This window comes from Fusarium oxysporum, chromosome XI (assembly GCF_013085055.1).
Source record: "Fusarium oxysporum Fo47 chromosome XI, complete sequence".
In the NCBI taxonomy this organism is placed as follows: Eukaryota; Fungi; Ascomycota; class Sordariomycetes; order Hypocreales; family Nectriaceae; genus Fusarium; species Fusarium oxysporum.
Window position 1 is genome coordinate 906,624 of NC_072850.1, and position 12,942 is coordinate 919,565.

Below are 12,942 nucleotides of genomic sequence, written 5' to 3' on the forward strand. Positions count from 1 at the left end.
TATCTAGCATTTCAAGCTTCAAGTTCGCACCGCAATTCTCATTATTTTTTACAACCGGCGAGACTTAGTATAACCATGTGTCGTCTTGTTCGCACATCTACACAATGCATTTCATGCACTACAGAAACTTCACACCGAAATTTCCTAGACAGGTGCCGCGAGGTTAATGGGCACGGAAAGGAAGCAAAATGCTCAATTGGCATATGGAAGGATAGCGATACTGAAAAGGGCAACGTTGAATGCGATCCGTGTCGCATCAAGCGGGAGGAGAAGGAGCGGCGGGCAAGGCTTATCTACGGTAAGGAGGCGTGGTCATCAGGATCAGATGCTTGACACACGATTTGTAGATGACAAATCCCTACGAAACAGTATGTATTTATCTACTGCGATCGCCACGTACATGCTACTTGGTAGTTAGTGAACCTCTCTGGGGACTTGAAAAGATAGGTAGTTTTACAGCAAATATTATGTGTCCTCTTGGCCATCGCGGTCATTGAATTCTTTTATTTCCTAGTTACTTATACTATGTCTTCTAGATCTCCTCTGGATCAGTAAGTGACACTGAAAACCTTCCAGAAAGTCTCGTTCTTCTGCCAACCCAGCTTCTCCTTTCTGCCAATGGCCAGATACTCTCCAGACTTCTGGTCCTTGAAAGAGTGACCCTTGCTTGGCTTGAAGTCCACGACAAACACCGTAGCAGAACCAGAGTCCTTACAGAGCTTGAGGTTCTTACAGATGTACTGGCCGTTGTTGGCAGAGCTGATAGTGAACTGGTCACCGCCGATATCCACGGCGTGAAGAACCCATCCATGCTGGATGTTATCGTGGTTCTTTGACGCCTTGCTCAATGACACCTTGTTACCATACGATGCACCGCTGACAGCCTGACCGGAAGACTCCAGGACGAGGGTGCGACCCTCAGTGAGCAGTCCACGAACAGGTTTGAAACCAGCCTCAGCAAGGCTTGCGGTGTCATTGTTGGCACCCTCACCAGTGTAGGGAACAGGAGGCCGGCCGTTACCGTATTGAGAAGAACAGTATGATGAACCATCATAGACACCCTTGCTGTTGGTATGTGGTTGAGGGGCTTCAGGGAGGTTGGGAATACTGTAGTCAGGGTTCTTGAAGTCAAAAGCGTTGACGAGATCAGCCATGTTCTCGCGACGCCAGGGAACCATTTCATCAGTGGTAACATCTCGACCCTTGGCAGCCTGCCACTTCTCAATGAAAGACACCTGAGAAGTGTGATCACAATGTTCAGTGTAGACACCGCCCTTACGGGTGAAAGGTGAAATGATGTAGAAAGGAACGCGGAAGCCTGGGCCGGTGGCAGTGCGGCCGGCTGCGCCATAAGGATCATCAATCCATTCACCAGCCGTACCATCTGGAGAAGTGTAAGGGCTAACGTGATCGGCCCAGCCACCCGTCTCATCATATGAGACGATCAACACGGACTTGGAGTATTTGGGGGAGTTGATAACAGCCTCAGCAACCTTTCGCTGAAGCCAAGAGCCATCGTGTGGGGAGTAGGGAGGATGTTCTGAGAGCTGCATGGGGCCAACGATGTATGAGACCTCAGGGAGAGTTCCGGCGGCGGCCTGAGCGTAGAAAGCGTCCAGTGACTGTCCTTTCATACCCTTGTTGTTCAAGTTAGATCCCTTCTTCGAATCCTGGAACTGCTCGAACCAAGCATAAGGGTTGTCGTCAAAGTTATCTGCGTCCTGGAAGACACTCCATGAGACACCAGCAGCCTCATACTTCTCAGCAGCTGTAGACCACTTGAGAGGGTAACAGTTGATACCGTTCTTGTCACAGCCAGGTGTCTCATTGTTGTCGATGTAAGGGTATCCACCCTCATCCTTGGTCTGTGGTGAGCCAGGGACGTTGATGGATCCACTGATCCACATGACACGGTTGGGGTTGGTTGAAGCGATGACGGACTCTTGGTACATATCACCAATGGTCCACTCCTCAGCAAGAGCAAAGTGAACAGGGAGATCATCGCGCTTGTAGTAACCAATACTGTAGGGAGTGTTCTTAACTGCCCACTGGTTGTTGGCACCATGGTTCCAAGCAGCTTGGTTGGCATCCCAGCCGTTGGACCCGGCACTCATGCACTGAGTAGCTTCAGGCCATGTTCCACCGAGGTAGTTGATGTACCAGGGTGTGATGTAATCAGTGTCCTTGCTCTGTTGAGGGGTGACTTGCTGTTTCCAGACAGGGATGCCGTTGTTGTACTGGACGTTTGGATCAGCAAAGCCACGAACTCCGGGCATAGTACCGAAGTAGTGATCAAAAGCACGGTTCTCTATCGACACATTAGATAGCTGGTATAAGAGACTCATTAAGGCATCTTACCTTGCATAAACAAGATGACATGGTCGATATCGGCCAGGCTCTCAGTCCTGGCCGTTTTCGAAGCCGCCAACAGAGCCGTTAGGGCCCAACGAAGTCTCGGAGAGAAAATCATGTCTGATAACCAAGGCCAATCCTTAACCAGCTGGTAAAACCAGAGGAGCCAAGACTCAAGACACTGCCACATCTTGGCAACTTATACGTCCCTCGTCCTTATCGGAAATAATCGTACGAAAAGCAGAATCGAAAAAAAACGCTCGTCGACGGTGGAGTAGCGTAGCACCGCAAGATCTGGTTCCAAAAGCGATGATCACAAGATTTTCCAACTCACACGTTTCAAATCATATCCATCTGATTAGCAAGAAGGAGATGATCATGCATCGGATGTAAATTGCAACGTTGAATATCTTTCCTAAGTTGGGAGGTCTTGTTTTAATACTAACTAATTCGCTGACCGATGGTGCTGTTGGGTGGCGAGCCAATTAGCGTGCGAGGATTGATCTCGTGGGGGGATCTTGTGAGATCTGTGATCACAAGCGCTCGGGAATTTCTTATCGGGATGCGGATGTACGGCACGAAAATGGGATTTGAAACTCGCTCGCTTCCATCAAAAAAGAGCTTCGATCATGCGCTTTGAGAGTTTGGGTTGAAAGATGCAGTCAAAATGGTCGCTCACGATGAAGAAGCCGATGCCTTGCTTGAGGAGTTTGAACTGCGAGAGGAGGTCAAGGTCCGAGATGATCGAACCCCGCCTTCAGTGTGTCGCACGTGCGGTTGGAGATGGATAACAGCTCTTATCGTGGTCGCACTACTATCGGCAATCGGGGTCGTAGTGGTATTGCATGGTCCGTTAAGCAACCAGTTGAGCGATGATGCTACCAGTCATCTTGGGTACCGACTCCATCCTCAGAGTCATGCATCACGTCCCCCAACAACACAATCTTTCAACTGGACTATTACAGCTGGGACCAGATCACCAGATGGAGTTGAGAAAAGAGTGTACCTTGTCAACAGTAAGGTCCTCGTCAAGTATGGTGCATACACTCACTGACTTTCGCAGATGAGTTTCCAGGACCCCTCATCGAGGCCCGGTCTGGTGACCGACTTGTAATTCATATTCACAATGGCGTTCAAGATGAAGGTGTATCTCTTCATTGGCACGGCCTGCGCATGAAAGACCAGAACAGTGTGGACGGTGCTGTTGGGTTTACACAATGTCCTATCGCTCCCGGTAGAAGTTTCACGTACAACTTCACCATTGGCGCTGAAGAACATGGGACCTTCTGGTGGCATTCCCATTCCGATGTTCAACGTGCCGACGGCCTATGGGGAGGTCTGATCGTACACTCACCAGATGAGATTGATTTGCAACGTGAAGAATACTTACTCATGGTCGGCGACTGGTTTCACCAGAATCAAACGGAAGTACTACGCTGGTATGCTGATGCGAGTAGTCGAGGGAATGAACCCGTCCCAGATTCATTGTTGGTCAATGGTCAGGGACGCTTCAACTGCTCCATGGCTGTTCCTGCGAGACCAGTTGCTTGCTCTCAGGTCCAGTTTAGTGACCTCAAGCCCCTCATGATGTCTAGGAGCCAGAAGAAGGCCAGACTTAGAGTTGTCAACACAGGCTCCGTCGCAGGCCTTTCCCTAAGAGCTGGTGGAGCAATCATTCGACCAGTTCGCGTGGATGGAGGCTTCGCTGTCAAAGCTGAAGCTACTGAAACAGTTGGTAATCTCTATCCTGGTGAGAGAGTTGACCTCGAGGTTGAGTGGAAGGGGAACCACGCGGGAGACCATCGGCTGACCGTTTATCTTGATGACGAGTGCGTTACTATCTGTTTCACTATTGGTAGAGATGGGAGGCTAACCAGCTTGGCAGAAACTTTGGCTATCCCAACCCAGCACTTAACCCAACCCAAAGCTTCCCAATGTTCAGCTCAAGCACAAAGGAATCATCCAATGAACCTGTTCCTCAGCCTTTGGAACAAGATGAGATCCAAGTCCTTGACTCGCATAATCTCAAAGCCGCAACGAAGGTATCGGACCTCCCAGCAAAGGCAGAACAGACTATCCTGCTTTACGCTAAGGTTGAGAAGCTGGCGCACATGGACTATGCACCAGTCGGATTCATCAATCATACATCCTGGACGCCACAAACTCCACCTTTACTGGCTCAAAACCGGACTTCATGGGACGAGAACCAACTCATCCCATTTATCGGGATATCAGACAGCAAACCGAAGAGAGTCGACATCGTCATCAACAACCTGGATGATGGCGCGCATCCGTTTCATCTTCATGGACATTCATTCTACGTTCTATCATCATACCGAAATCCAGGTCGTGGGAGCTGGGGCAGTTATAATCCGTACACAGACGAGGCGCCACCGAACGGCTTGAATCTTGAGTTTCCGGTGCGAAGGGATACTGTGAGTGTACCACGGCGCGGTCATGTCGTGTTGGCGTTGGTGGCTGATAACCCGGGAATATGGGCGTTGCATTGCCACATGCTTGTTCACATGGCGCGGGGTATGGCGATGGGGTTACGTGTTGGCGATATCGAGGATCCAGAGCATGTAGGCTCGGTAGATGTGCGGGCGGCGGAGTTATGTGAGTAATCAGTTGATTCTTTGGTAACAATCGTATGGGTTTTTGAACATTTTACTCGCGACTGGATGATATCTTTTCCAGGTGTTGCGTGGCCTGCCAAGAAATGGCGATTAGCCTGATATGGGCGCTATCCGAAGCCAATACCCCCACTGTCGCAAGCCCCCAGTCACCAATTTTGTGAACAACAAACTATAAATCGCATTTCAGTCTGGTTTTTGCACTGTTTTTAAAACTATTACCAGTAAGGAAGATCAGTGTTGATTCGAATGTTTATAAAAACTGGCTTCATTGACTTTATAACCATTTTCCCTGGTGGCTTTATGCTTCAGTGCCACGATTCTAGACCCAAGGGATGTTCCCATTAAGGAAGCTCTGAGACCTTCGTAGGCCAATTGTGAGAGTTACACTCACATGGGTTCCCCCGGAGCAGTATTTAGTCCGTACTACCCTGCCAAACAAATCAGTCCACTCTCTCGCAAGCTTTAATCCCTCATATGTTTCCACCTGGCTGACGCTTTGATTCTCTTTTTTTCGCTTTCAGTTATTGCAACTGTAGATCTGTTTTGCCTTGTTTTTTTTTTTAGTGGAAGCAAGCAATGTCTGAAACGCCTGAGCCAACACGCCAAGCGTCGGCTGCTCCCGAGGCCCCAGCGACTACTGAAGCGTCTCCAGCTCCTGCAACTACCGAGTCAGCAGCCTCTCCACCCGCTGCCACGTCGGGTCCTATTCTTGACCCGCAGCATTGGGCGCAGGTCAATGAGGTGCGTAGATTAAGTTGACAGGATGTGATTGAGATGCTTATTGGATACTACAGGAACAAGCACAAGCTGAGGCTGAGGGTGCGGGTGGTGACAATGCAGATGCTGACTCAACCCTTGACCCGGATAACGCCTCATCGACTGCTTCCATCACCTCAAGCATTCTAGAATACAGAACTATTCATGGTCGCACCTATCACAGCGAGCAGGGAAATGCTCAATATTGGTATGTTGACATAACCTCAATTGGACCTTTACATGTTTCTGACTTTTTTAAAGGGCCTCCAACGACGAGCAGCAAAATGATTTGATGGATCTCACGTAAGTTCACTGTACAAGCCGATGGCTAAGCACTAACATGCCATCAGTCACCATATTCTTACCCTTGGTCTTGGAGATAAACTTCACCTGGCTCCTCTCAAAGAAGAGAAGCTTCATGTAAGTTCCTCATTCGTGCCTCTTCCATTCGATACTAACCTGCTACATAGCAAGCTATTGATATCGGTACCGGTACCGGTATCTGGGCTATGTAAGTTGCGCCCTTCAACCCACTGAATCATCTAACAGATAGTTAGTGATTTCGCCGACCAATACCCTGGCGCTGAGATCATCGGGACCGACCTCTCACCCATCCAGCCCTCTTGGGTTCCTCCCAACGTCCAATTGTTCGTGCCATCTGCCTTCCCCATAGCCCCGCTAACCGAAGTCCAGTGAGATTGAAGACTGTACCCGTGAATGGACTTTCAAGTCTGACTTCGCCGATTACATCCACGTGAGATGGCTGATGGGCAGCGTACGAGACTGGGACGCCTTCTTCTCCGAAGCCTACAGAGTCTGCAAACCCGGCGCCTGGATTGAAAGCCACGAAGCTTCCTGCAACGTAAGCAGCGATGATGGTACTGTCGCCCCTAACTCTGCTATGGGCCACTGGGGTGAATTCTTCAAAGAGGGCGGTAAGAAGATTGGTACAAGCTTCAGTGTCGTTGAGGACGGTACTCAGCGCAAGGCTATGGAAAAGGCCGGTTTTATCAACATCCAGGAATTCGACTTCAGAGTGAGTTATGCCTCCGCGCTTTTGAGTTAGGATGCTAACAGATGTGACAGAACCCTGTTGGCACCTGGCCCAAGGACCCTGTTGAGAAGCGCATGGGTGCCTATTCTAAGTATGGTCTCGAGACAGATAGCGAGGGCTTTATTCTCTTTATGGCGCATACACTTGGATGGACGAGAGAGGAGATTCTTGTTTATATCGCCCAGTTCCGAAGAGAGATTCGCTCTGGAAAGCATCACGGATACTTTGCTCAAAAGGTTGTTTGGGGACAGAAGCCCGAAACTACAGCTGCCTAGGCGGCATGGACACCAAGCCTTCTCACGATGCCTAAAAGACAATTATGACTATCAAAATGACAACATTTATATATATAAAAGAAATTCAATCTTGAGCTGCCGTTTTTCATATGAGATCTTTAGCACGTACGTCCCAATTCTAACGCGACTCCACGAGCCAGTACGGTTTATGATGGATCTTAGCTACCTACCCTGAAGAGGTCTGTTTTACGTGACATCACATGTCCACCGTAGCTGTAGAGCGTTGTTGTAGTTGAGTGTTTGTCAAAACTGGGAAAATATTGGTGTAAAGCAGAGTTAGAATTACCACGAAGAAATTGCTGCCAAGTTGTGAGTTAAGCGGGCTAATCGGCTTGACATTTTGAAGCGGATCATTCTGCCTTTTCGCTCGCATGGTCCTGGCTATCTACCTTATTAAGGGAAGATCTCCGCATATTCATCCGCACCTCTCACCATCGTATTCTCGCTACCAAATGCTCCGAAGCCCAAGATTTCCTATTCTAGCACGTCCAATGCCGAGGATCCTTCACGCTACTCAGACTCGTGATAGCCACCCCGCATCTCTGACCAGGAATTTGCGGGGTCGGGGATGCCGGAGCCGGAGCGCACAGGGCACTGTGGAGTCGCATCGACGCTGGATGTTTATTATGCGGGGGAGACAAAGCATCTGAATAGCGTCAAGATCGACAGCTTGTTTCCCTGGATTGGGGGAATATCTGTCTTCCCCAGCTTTTCGGCGGTTGTAACCCCTGTTGCTCGTACCATTAGTTCAGGAGGACATACGTCAGGTGTTGCTGCGCGTCTAATTCAAGATGAAAACTGCCAAGGCGCTCGGTCCGCTCCGGAGCGTCGGTGTTTTTGAGTTTAATTTGGTGTCGTATTGGAAAAGTATAAGGTCTCAGAGATTCTCATGCAAGTTCGTTCCTTCGAATCAGGATCAAATTCCCAGCTTCGTCATCTTTCTCCACCATGAAGCTTTTCGTCAGCCCTCTCCTGGCACTCAGCTGCCTCATCGGCAATGCCGTAGCAGCATGGCCCAACGGGCCTTTCAAAACAGAGGGTCGCTGGATCGTCAACGCCAATGGTGACAAGATCAGCCTCGCTGGAGCCAACTGGCCCGGCCACGGCGAAGTCATGGTCCCTGAAGGTCTGCAGTATCAATCCATCAAGGATGTTCTCTCCGATATTAAGAGCATTGGCATGAACGCTATCCGCCTCACCTTCGCCACTGAGCTTGTTGATCAGATCTATGCCAACAATGGTAAAGACGTTGATCTCAAGACTGCCTTTGAGGAAGGCCTTGGAAAAGAGAATGGTACAATTATTCTTCAAAAAGTGTTGAAGAACAACCCTTCTTTCACCGCTCAGACAACACGTCTTGAGGTAAGTTTAATTAACACTCTGCGAATAGAGGTAGTACTAACCAGTTGTTAGGTTTACGACGCCATTGCTGCTGAGTGTCTCCGTCAACAGATCTACATTGACCTTGACAACCACATTTCCGAGGCTAAATGGTGTTGCGGCGGTACAGATGGCAACACTTGGTGGGGAGACACCCAGTTTAATGTCGACAACTGGGTTCGAGGTGGCAAATACATGGCAGCTCACGTATGTTCTTTCACTACTCCCCGTACCCAAGGTTTCAATACTAATTAAAACCAGAGCAAGAAATGGCCCGCCAAGATCACACAGTCTCTGCGTAACGAGCCCCGTGAACCTACAAACAACAATGCGCTCCGTGACAAGTCATACAACTGGAGTGATCTCTACAAGTACATGCGCCAAGGTGCTGATGCAGTCCACGAGGCCGATCCCAAGGCCATCATCGTCATCTCTGGCATGAACTACGACACCTATGTTACTCCTCTCTACTCCGGCGAGAAGCTCCAGCCAGGAGGTGAAGTCTTCAACCGAGATGACTTTGTCGGCTACGGCAAGGACAAGCTTGTTCTTGAGATTCACAACTACGAGAACAAGGGAACTAGCTGCTCTTCCCTCCGCTATAACCTTTACAACAAGGGTTTCCAGGCCATGAACGAGAGCGATCCCAACGTCGCTGAGGTCTTCCCCGTCATGTTGACTGAGTTTGGTCAAGCTATGAACGGTGCTGATTATGATACCGCCAACACTTATGTGAGCTGCTTGTCAGAGTATCTGCCTGAGATCAAGGCCAGTTGGTTTATTTGGGTTATTGTTGGCCGTTATTATACTCGCCAGGGCATTCAGGAATTTGATGATTCCTGGGGAATGAAGAAGGCTGATTGGTCGGGATGGAAGAACGATGACTACATTGCCAAATACCTCAAGCCTCAGATTGCGGGCACTTTGAAGAAGTAGACAACCGTAACGGGAACGGTAGTTTTAGTACAATTTCAAAGTTTTAAGTTTGTTTCTTCATCTTTATCAAATACGCTGATCTGTCTTCACTCTGTTTGACAAAGACCCAGCGTCTTAGTCCAACTAAAAATAAGGGGCGCTGCTAGATAGCACTGGTAGGGCCTGAGATGAAGCGATAGAAATATTAAAAGTAACTCAACCAACCTCGTTATTCTTATCACGCTATACAGCCTTTTCTACGGCCAATCTCTTGGCGCACTCTGATAACCATAGCGCCCCAGGGGCCATCTGGAAGTAGGGAGGGATAAGATCTCTTATTTCGGTAGCTTCAATCTTCTGGTACTGCTGTCCTTCGCAGAACGGCTTCACGGCCAAGCATACACCTCCAACATATCGCAGATGCCTAAGATGGCAGCCAGAACTGGGTCATTTTTATTTCTTTTGAAGATGGGGATGGCTGGGTATTTCGCTCTCCGAAGAGCAGAAGGGACAACTTTTACTCACATGATTATGGCAATAGATTGAAGATGTTCGTGCGTAAGATACTAACAAATGTTATCACTATCCTGTTCTCATAATCTATATTCAAAGCATTCGACTCCAGCCTTTGGCTGCATGTACCAAATAGCCTGTCCCATACTCTTGTCTGTTTTCCATAGTTCTTTGAAACCCTCCAACCGTGTCTATGATGCAAATCATGATCCTCGATAGAGAGCTCAGCATCGAAATGGGCCAACAGCGGGCTGAGGGTCAAGGGAGGGAACATTAGTATCCTGACAGCACTATGACCACTAACTTCCGTGTAAACAATGTAGTGGAGGCAAATCCACAACATGAAAAAGTCGAATGGTATGTTGAGAACCCTCAACGTAGCATAGGCTAATATGGGAGCTCCAACCATGTCCCAGACTTCTTGTTCCGTATCTGCATATGCAGTCAGGCGAATGTTGGGGTGCTTAGTGGTATGATGGGTTCGGTGAAACTTCCACAAGATGGGAACCTCATGTGCTGCTCTATGGACTAGGTAGTACCAGAAGTCCAAAGTGACAGAGTAGAAAGTGATGTTCAAGAAAGCCCATATGCACCAGCTCAAATTTCCCAACACTTCCACTGGGCTTTGGTTTGGCTGGAAGGATAAGAAAATTTGCATTCCAGTTCTTGCTATAGCCGTTCTTGCCAGAGACCATATAAGTGTCCCGGAACTCTTGCCAGATGCGTTGAAGTTATCTCTTCCGTGCTTGTCACCGTCAAAGTAACCGACCTGGAGAGCTAGCTTTCGGAAGGTATATCCTTGATGTCGCGCACTGAGTTGATATGTGTAGAAGCAAAGAAGAAATGCGAAAGAAGTGTTGCACGTTTCCAAACTGGTTATGCTCATCAATACCTGTTGCAAGATGATCGGTGTGCAAGCATTGATGTGTATTACTCGGTGTCGGGAGAGTTGGCTAACACATGGTACCTTGTCGTTTTTGGAGAAGACAGGCACGGACTTAGGTAAACGAGGATGGTATATCGAAGAGAATAAAAATCATAGATCTCTGAAACAGACTTCTGGATACTTTCCATTTTTTGCTTTCAATACCTATCCTGCTTTTGCCGACTCGGTGACGCTGCACCCGTCACGTATGGAGATGTGCTCCACAGTGACAGCTACTCGATTCGGTAATTCAGCTACCAAGCCCTGGACGCTAAGCCCTTCAGCTGCGCTGATCACTCTAAATAGCTTCACTGGAGACAAATTACGACACTGATGCCTTGTTTTCGGCTCCATCATTTTGCCACGAAGCCTCGGCGAGACTCTTGCCTCTATTTCGCTCACTTTGCATCACTTTCTCTCTTGAAGAGTTACCCTTACTGCTTCAAATCATCTCAGTTGTTACTTGACTGACTCCATCGACCTCACACTCAACATGTCTGGTCCGAAAATTATGCCCGGTGCCCAAAAAGAGCTTGATCACTTCTTCGACATCCCCTGGTGTCGCGATCAGTTCCTTCATCCTGATGCGGTCGCCGTTCCTCGATTAGATGATAAACAAGATGGCCGTGGTAGCACCGGAAAGCTGTTCAGCGAGACACTCAATTCACCGTCGACCATCTATCATCGCATCGTCCTATAGCGCGACCCTTCATCCGCGACGTCTCTGAAGCCGAAATTGAAAAAGAAATGGTTACCTATTGAGACCTGCAGCGTGTTCTTCGCCTTGGGTGATGGCGTATGCGGATTTGGGGACATTTGCCACGGCGGTGTTCAAGCAACACTTCTAGACGATGTCATGGGCGTTCTCGGCATCCTCAACGCCCGGCTACAACACGGAATGATAACTACAGAAGTCCCTGAAAAATGGTCGCCCGAGATAAATCCTGGGATGCTCGACCTGGTAGCGAATATGATTGCCACCCAAGGCATCAAAGTTCAATATCTTCGACCACTACGAGTTCCCAAGGTCATCCAGGTTACCTCAAGTATGGGGGAGATATCAGATGATGGAACTTCATTCTTGGTCCATGCAGCTATTAAAGATGAGGGTGGTAAGGAATATGCAAAAGCAAAGGCGCGTTGGGCGGTGTTTCGCTTGAAGGGAAAACTGTAGCCAGGAAGGCCGGAGGCTGAGCCCTTATTCTATCTCTGAAACTCTTTGACGAGATATCTCTAACGCGTTTTTCAAACGTTCTATATCTCCATTAGTTGTACCTATATCTCGAAACGACTGAAATGCTCTCCTGAAGGAAAGTGGTGAATCTTGGCCCATGGACCAAGTGAAAAACCCTGTGTCCATGTTTTCAATCCAGGTGGTGACATCCGGTACCCAGTGGGGATGCCTTGCAACAAGTCCTTGGAGAACATGTTTGGATTCCGTACCAATGAATGCAGCCTCGAGGATTTCAGGCATTAAACCATGGTGGTGTGAGGTAGGTGGTTCGTGTTTGGACAATTCTAGTGCGCCTGGTAGAAGCATTGCCATCTCGCCAAGTTCCTGGAGAATATCTGTATGGATCCTGACGTTTGCCAACAGACCTTTCGTAGAAAGTATGGCTAATGTCCTTAACCATTGGATTCGAACACCTAGATAGGCAAAGCAGAAAGAATATCCCTTGACATAAGATACATTCGGCTGTCGAAAATGCGGCAAGTCAATGAAGGGAAGCCTCTCTTCGACAACGTGTAGCTTGGATCCCGAGGGTAGATTTTGTAGAAGACAGTAAGACTTTTGGAGCTCTTTAATAGCCCATGCCGCATCGGTAAGTGCGTCGTGAACGAGACCATAGTTATGGCAACGTTTCTCGAGCGTATCAATAGTTTTATGCATCATCCAGAGGCCTAGATCACGTAATCGTCCAGAGTCATCCCACATCGTATGCAATGATTCTTCAGTGGTTCCGACTGCCCAGCTGTGATCAAAGTGATGACCAGATTCCATAGTAGGTAACCAACTCCATCTCCTAGAGATTTCAGCGATAATTGAGAGAGAGTTGGGAGTAGTCAGCTTGATCCAAGGGCCGAGGTCTGGGTGCGAATGAATGAATTCAATCG

General features: G+C 48.5%; 5 protein-coding genes across 5 annotated transcripts; 3 read left to right on the top strand and 2 right to left on the bottom strand.

Moving 5' to 3' along the window:
* Nucleotides 1-484: 484 nt before the first annotated feature.
* On the bottom strand, nt 485-2,542 carry FOBCDRAFT_191986 (phosphoesterase family-domain-containing protein; the record flags this gene model as incomplete). Its single annotated transcript, XM_031192309.3, has 2 exons — nt 485-2,308; nt 2,359-2,542. The coding sequence occupies 2 exons, from the start codon at nt 2,540-2,542 to the stop codon at nt 549-551; spliced, it is 1,944 nt and encodes a 647-aa protein (XP_031031155.2). The 3' UTR covers nt 485-548.
* A 477-nt stretch (nt 2,543-3,019) lies between these two features.
* FOBCDRAFT_170464 (multicopper oxidase-domain-containing protein) lies at nt 3,020-7,188 on the top strand (the record flags this gene model as incomplete). Its single annotated transcript, XM_031192311.3, has 11 exons — nt 3,020-3,368; nt 3,416-4,181; nt 4,238-4,787; nt 5,553-5,729; nt 5,783-5,952; nt 6,006-6,047; nt 6,095-6,164; nt 6,215-6,255; nt 6,302-6,391; nt 6,438-6,780; nt 6,831-7,188. The coding sequence occupies 11 exons, from the start codon at nt 3,020-3,022 to the stop codon at nt 7,071-7,073; spliced, it is 2,841 nt and encodes a 946-aa protein (XP_031031157.3). The 3' UTR covers nt 7,074-7,188.
* An 837-nt stretch (nt 7,189-8,025) lies between these two features.
* On the top strand, nt 8,026-9,470 carry FOBCDRAFT_253970 (glycoside hydrolase superfamily). The gene is made up of 3 exons (XM_031192313.3): nt 8,026-8,456; nt 8,508-8,681; nt 8,736-9,470. The coding sequence occupies exons 1-3, from the start codon at nt 8,043-8,045 to the stop codon at nt 9,408-9,410; spliced, it is 1,263 nt and encodes a 420-aa protein (XP_031031159.2). The 5' UTR covers nt 8,026-8,042; the 3' UTR covers nt 9,411-9,470.
* A 1,850-nt stretch (nt 9,471-11,320) lies between these two features.
* On the top strand, nt 11,321-12,001 carry FOBCDRAFT_281175 (uncharacterized protein; the record flags this gene model as incomplete). The annotated part of the gene is made up of 2 exons (XM_054707483.1): nt 11,321-11,518; nt 11,573-12,001. The coding sequence occupies 2 exons, from the start codon at nt 11,321-11,323 to the stop codon at nt 11,999-12,001; spliced, it is 627 nt and encodes a 208-aa protein (XP_054563458.1).
* On the bottom strand, nt 11,908-12,789 carry FOBCDRAFT_233405 (uncharacterized protein; the record flags this gene model as incomplete). The annotated part of the gene is made up of 1 exon (XM_054707484.2): nt 11,908-12,789. A coding segment is annotated over exon 1 (733 nt), but the record flags the coding sequence as incomplete, so codon positions are not given.
* Nucleotides 12,790-12,942: the final 153 nt, after the last annotated feature.

Excerpts from the sequence above, each read along its gene's own strand:
- FOBCDRAFT_253970 (XM_031192313.3), top strand. The coding sequence starts at position 8,043 with ATGAAGCTTTTCGTCAGCCCTCTCCTGGCACTCAGCTGCCTCATCGGC. Across the intron at positions 8,457-8,507 it reads CTCAGACAACACGTCTTGAG|GTTTACGACGCCATTGCTGC; the intron begins GTAAGTTTAATT and ends ACCAGTTGTTAG. Across the intron at positions 8,682-8,735 it reads GCAAATACATGGCAGCTCAC|AGCAAGAAATGGCCCGCCAA; the intron begins GTATGTTCTTTC and ends AATTAAAACCAG.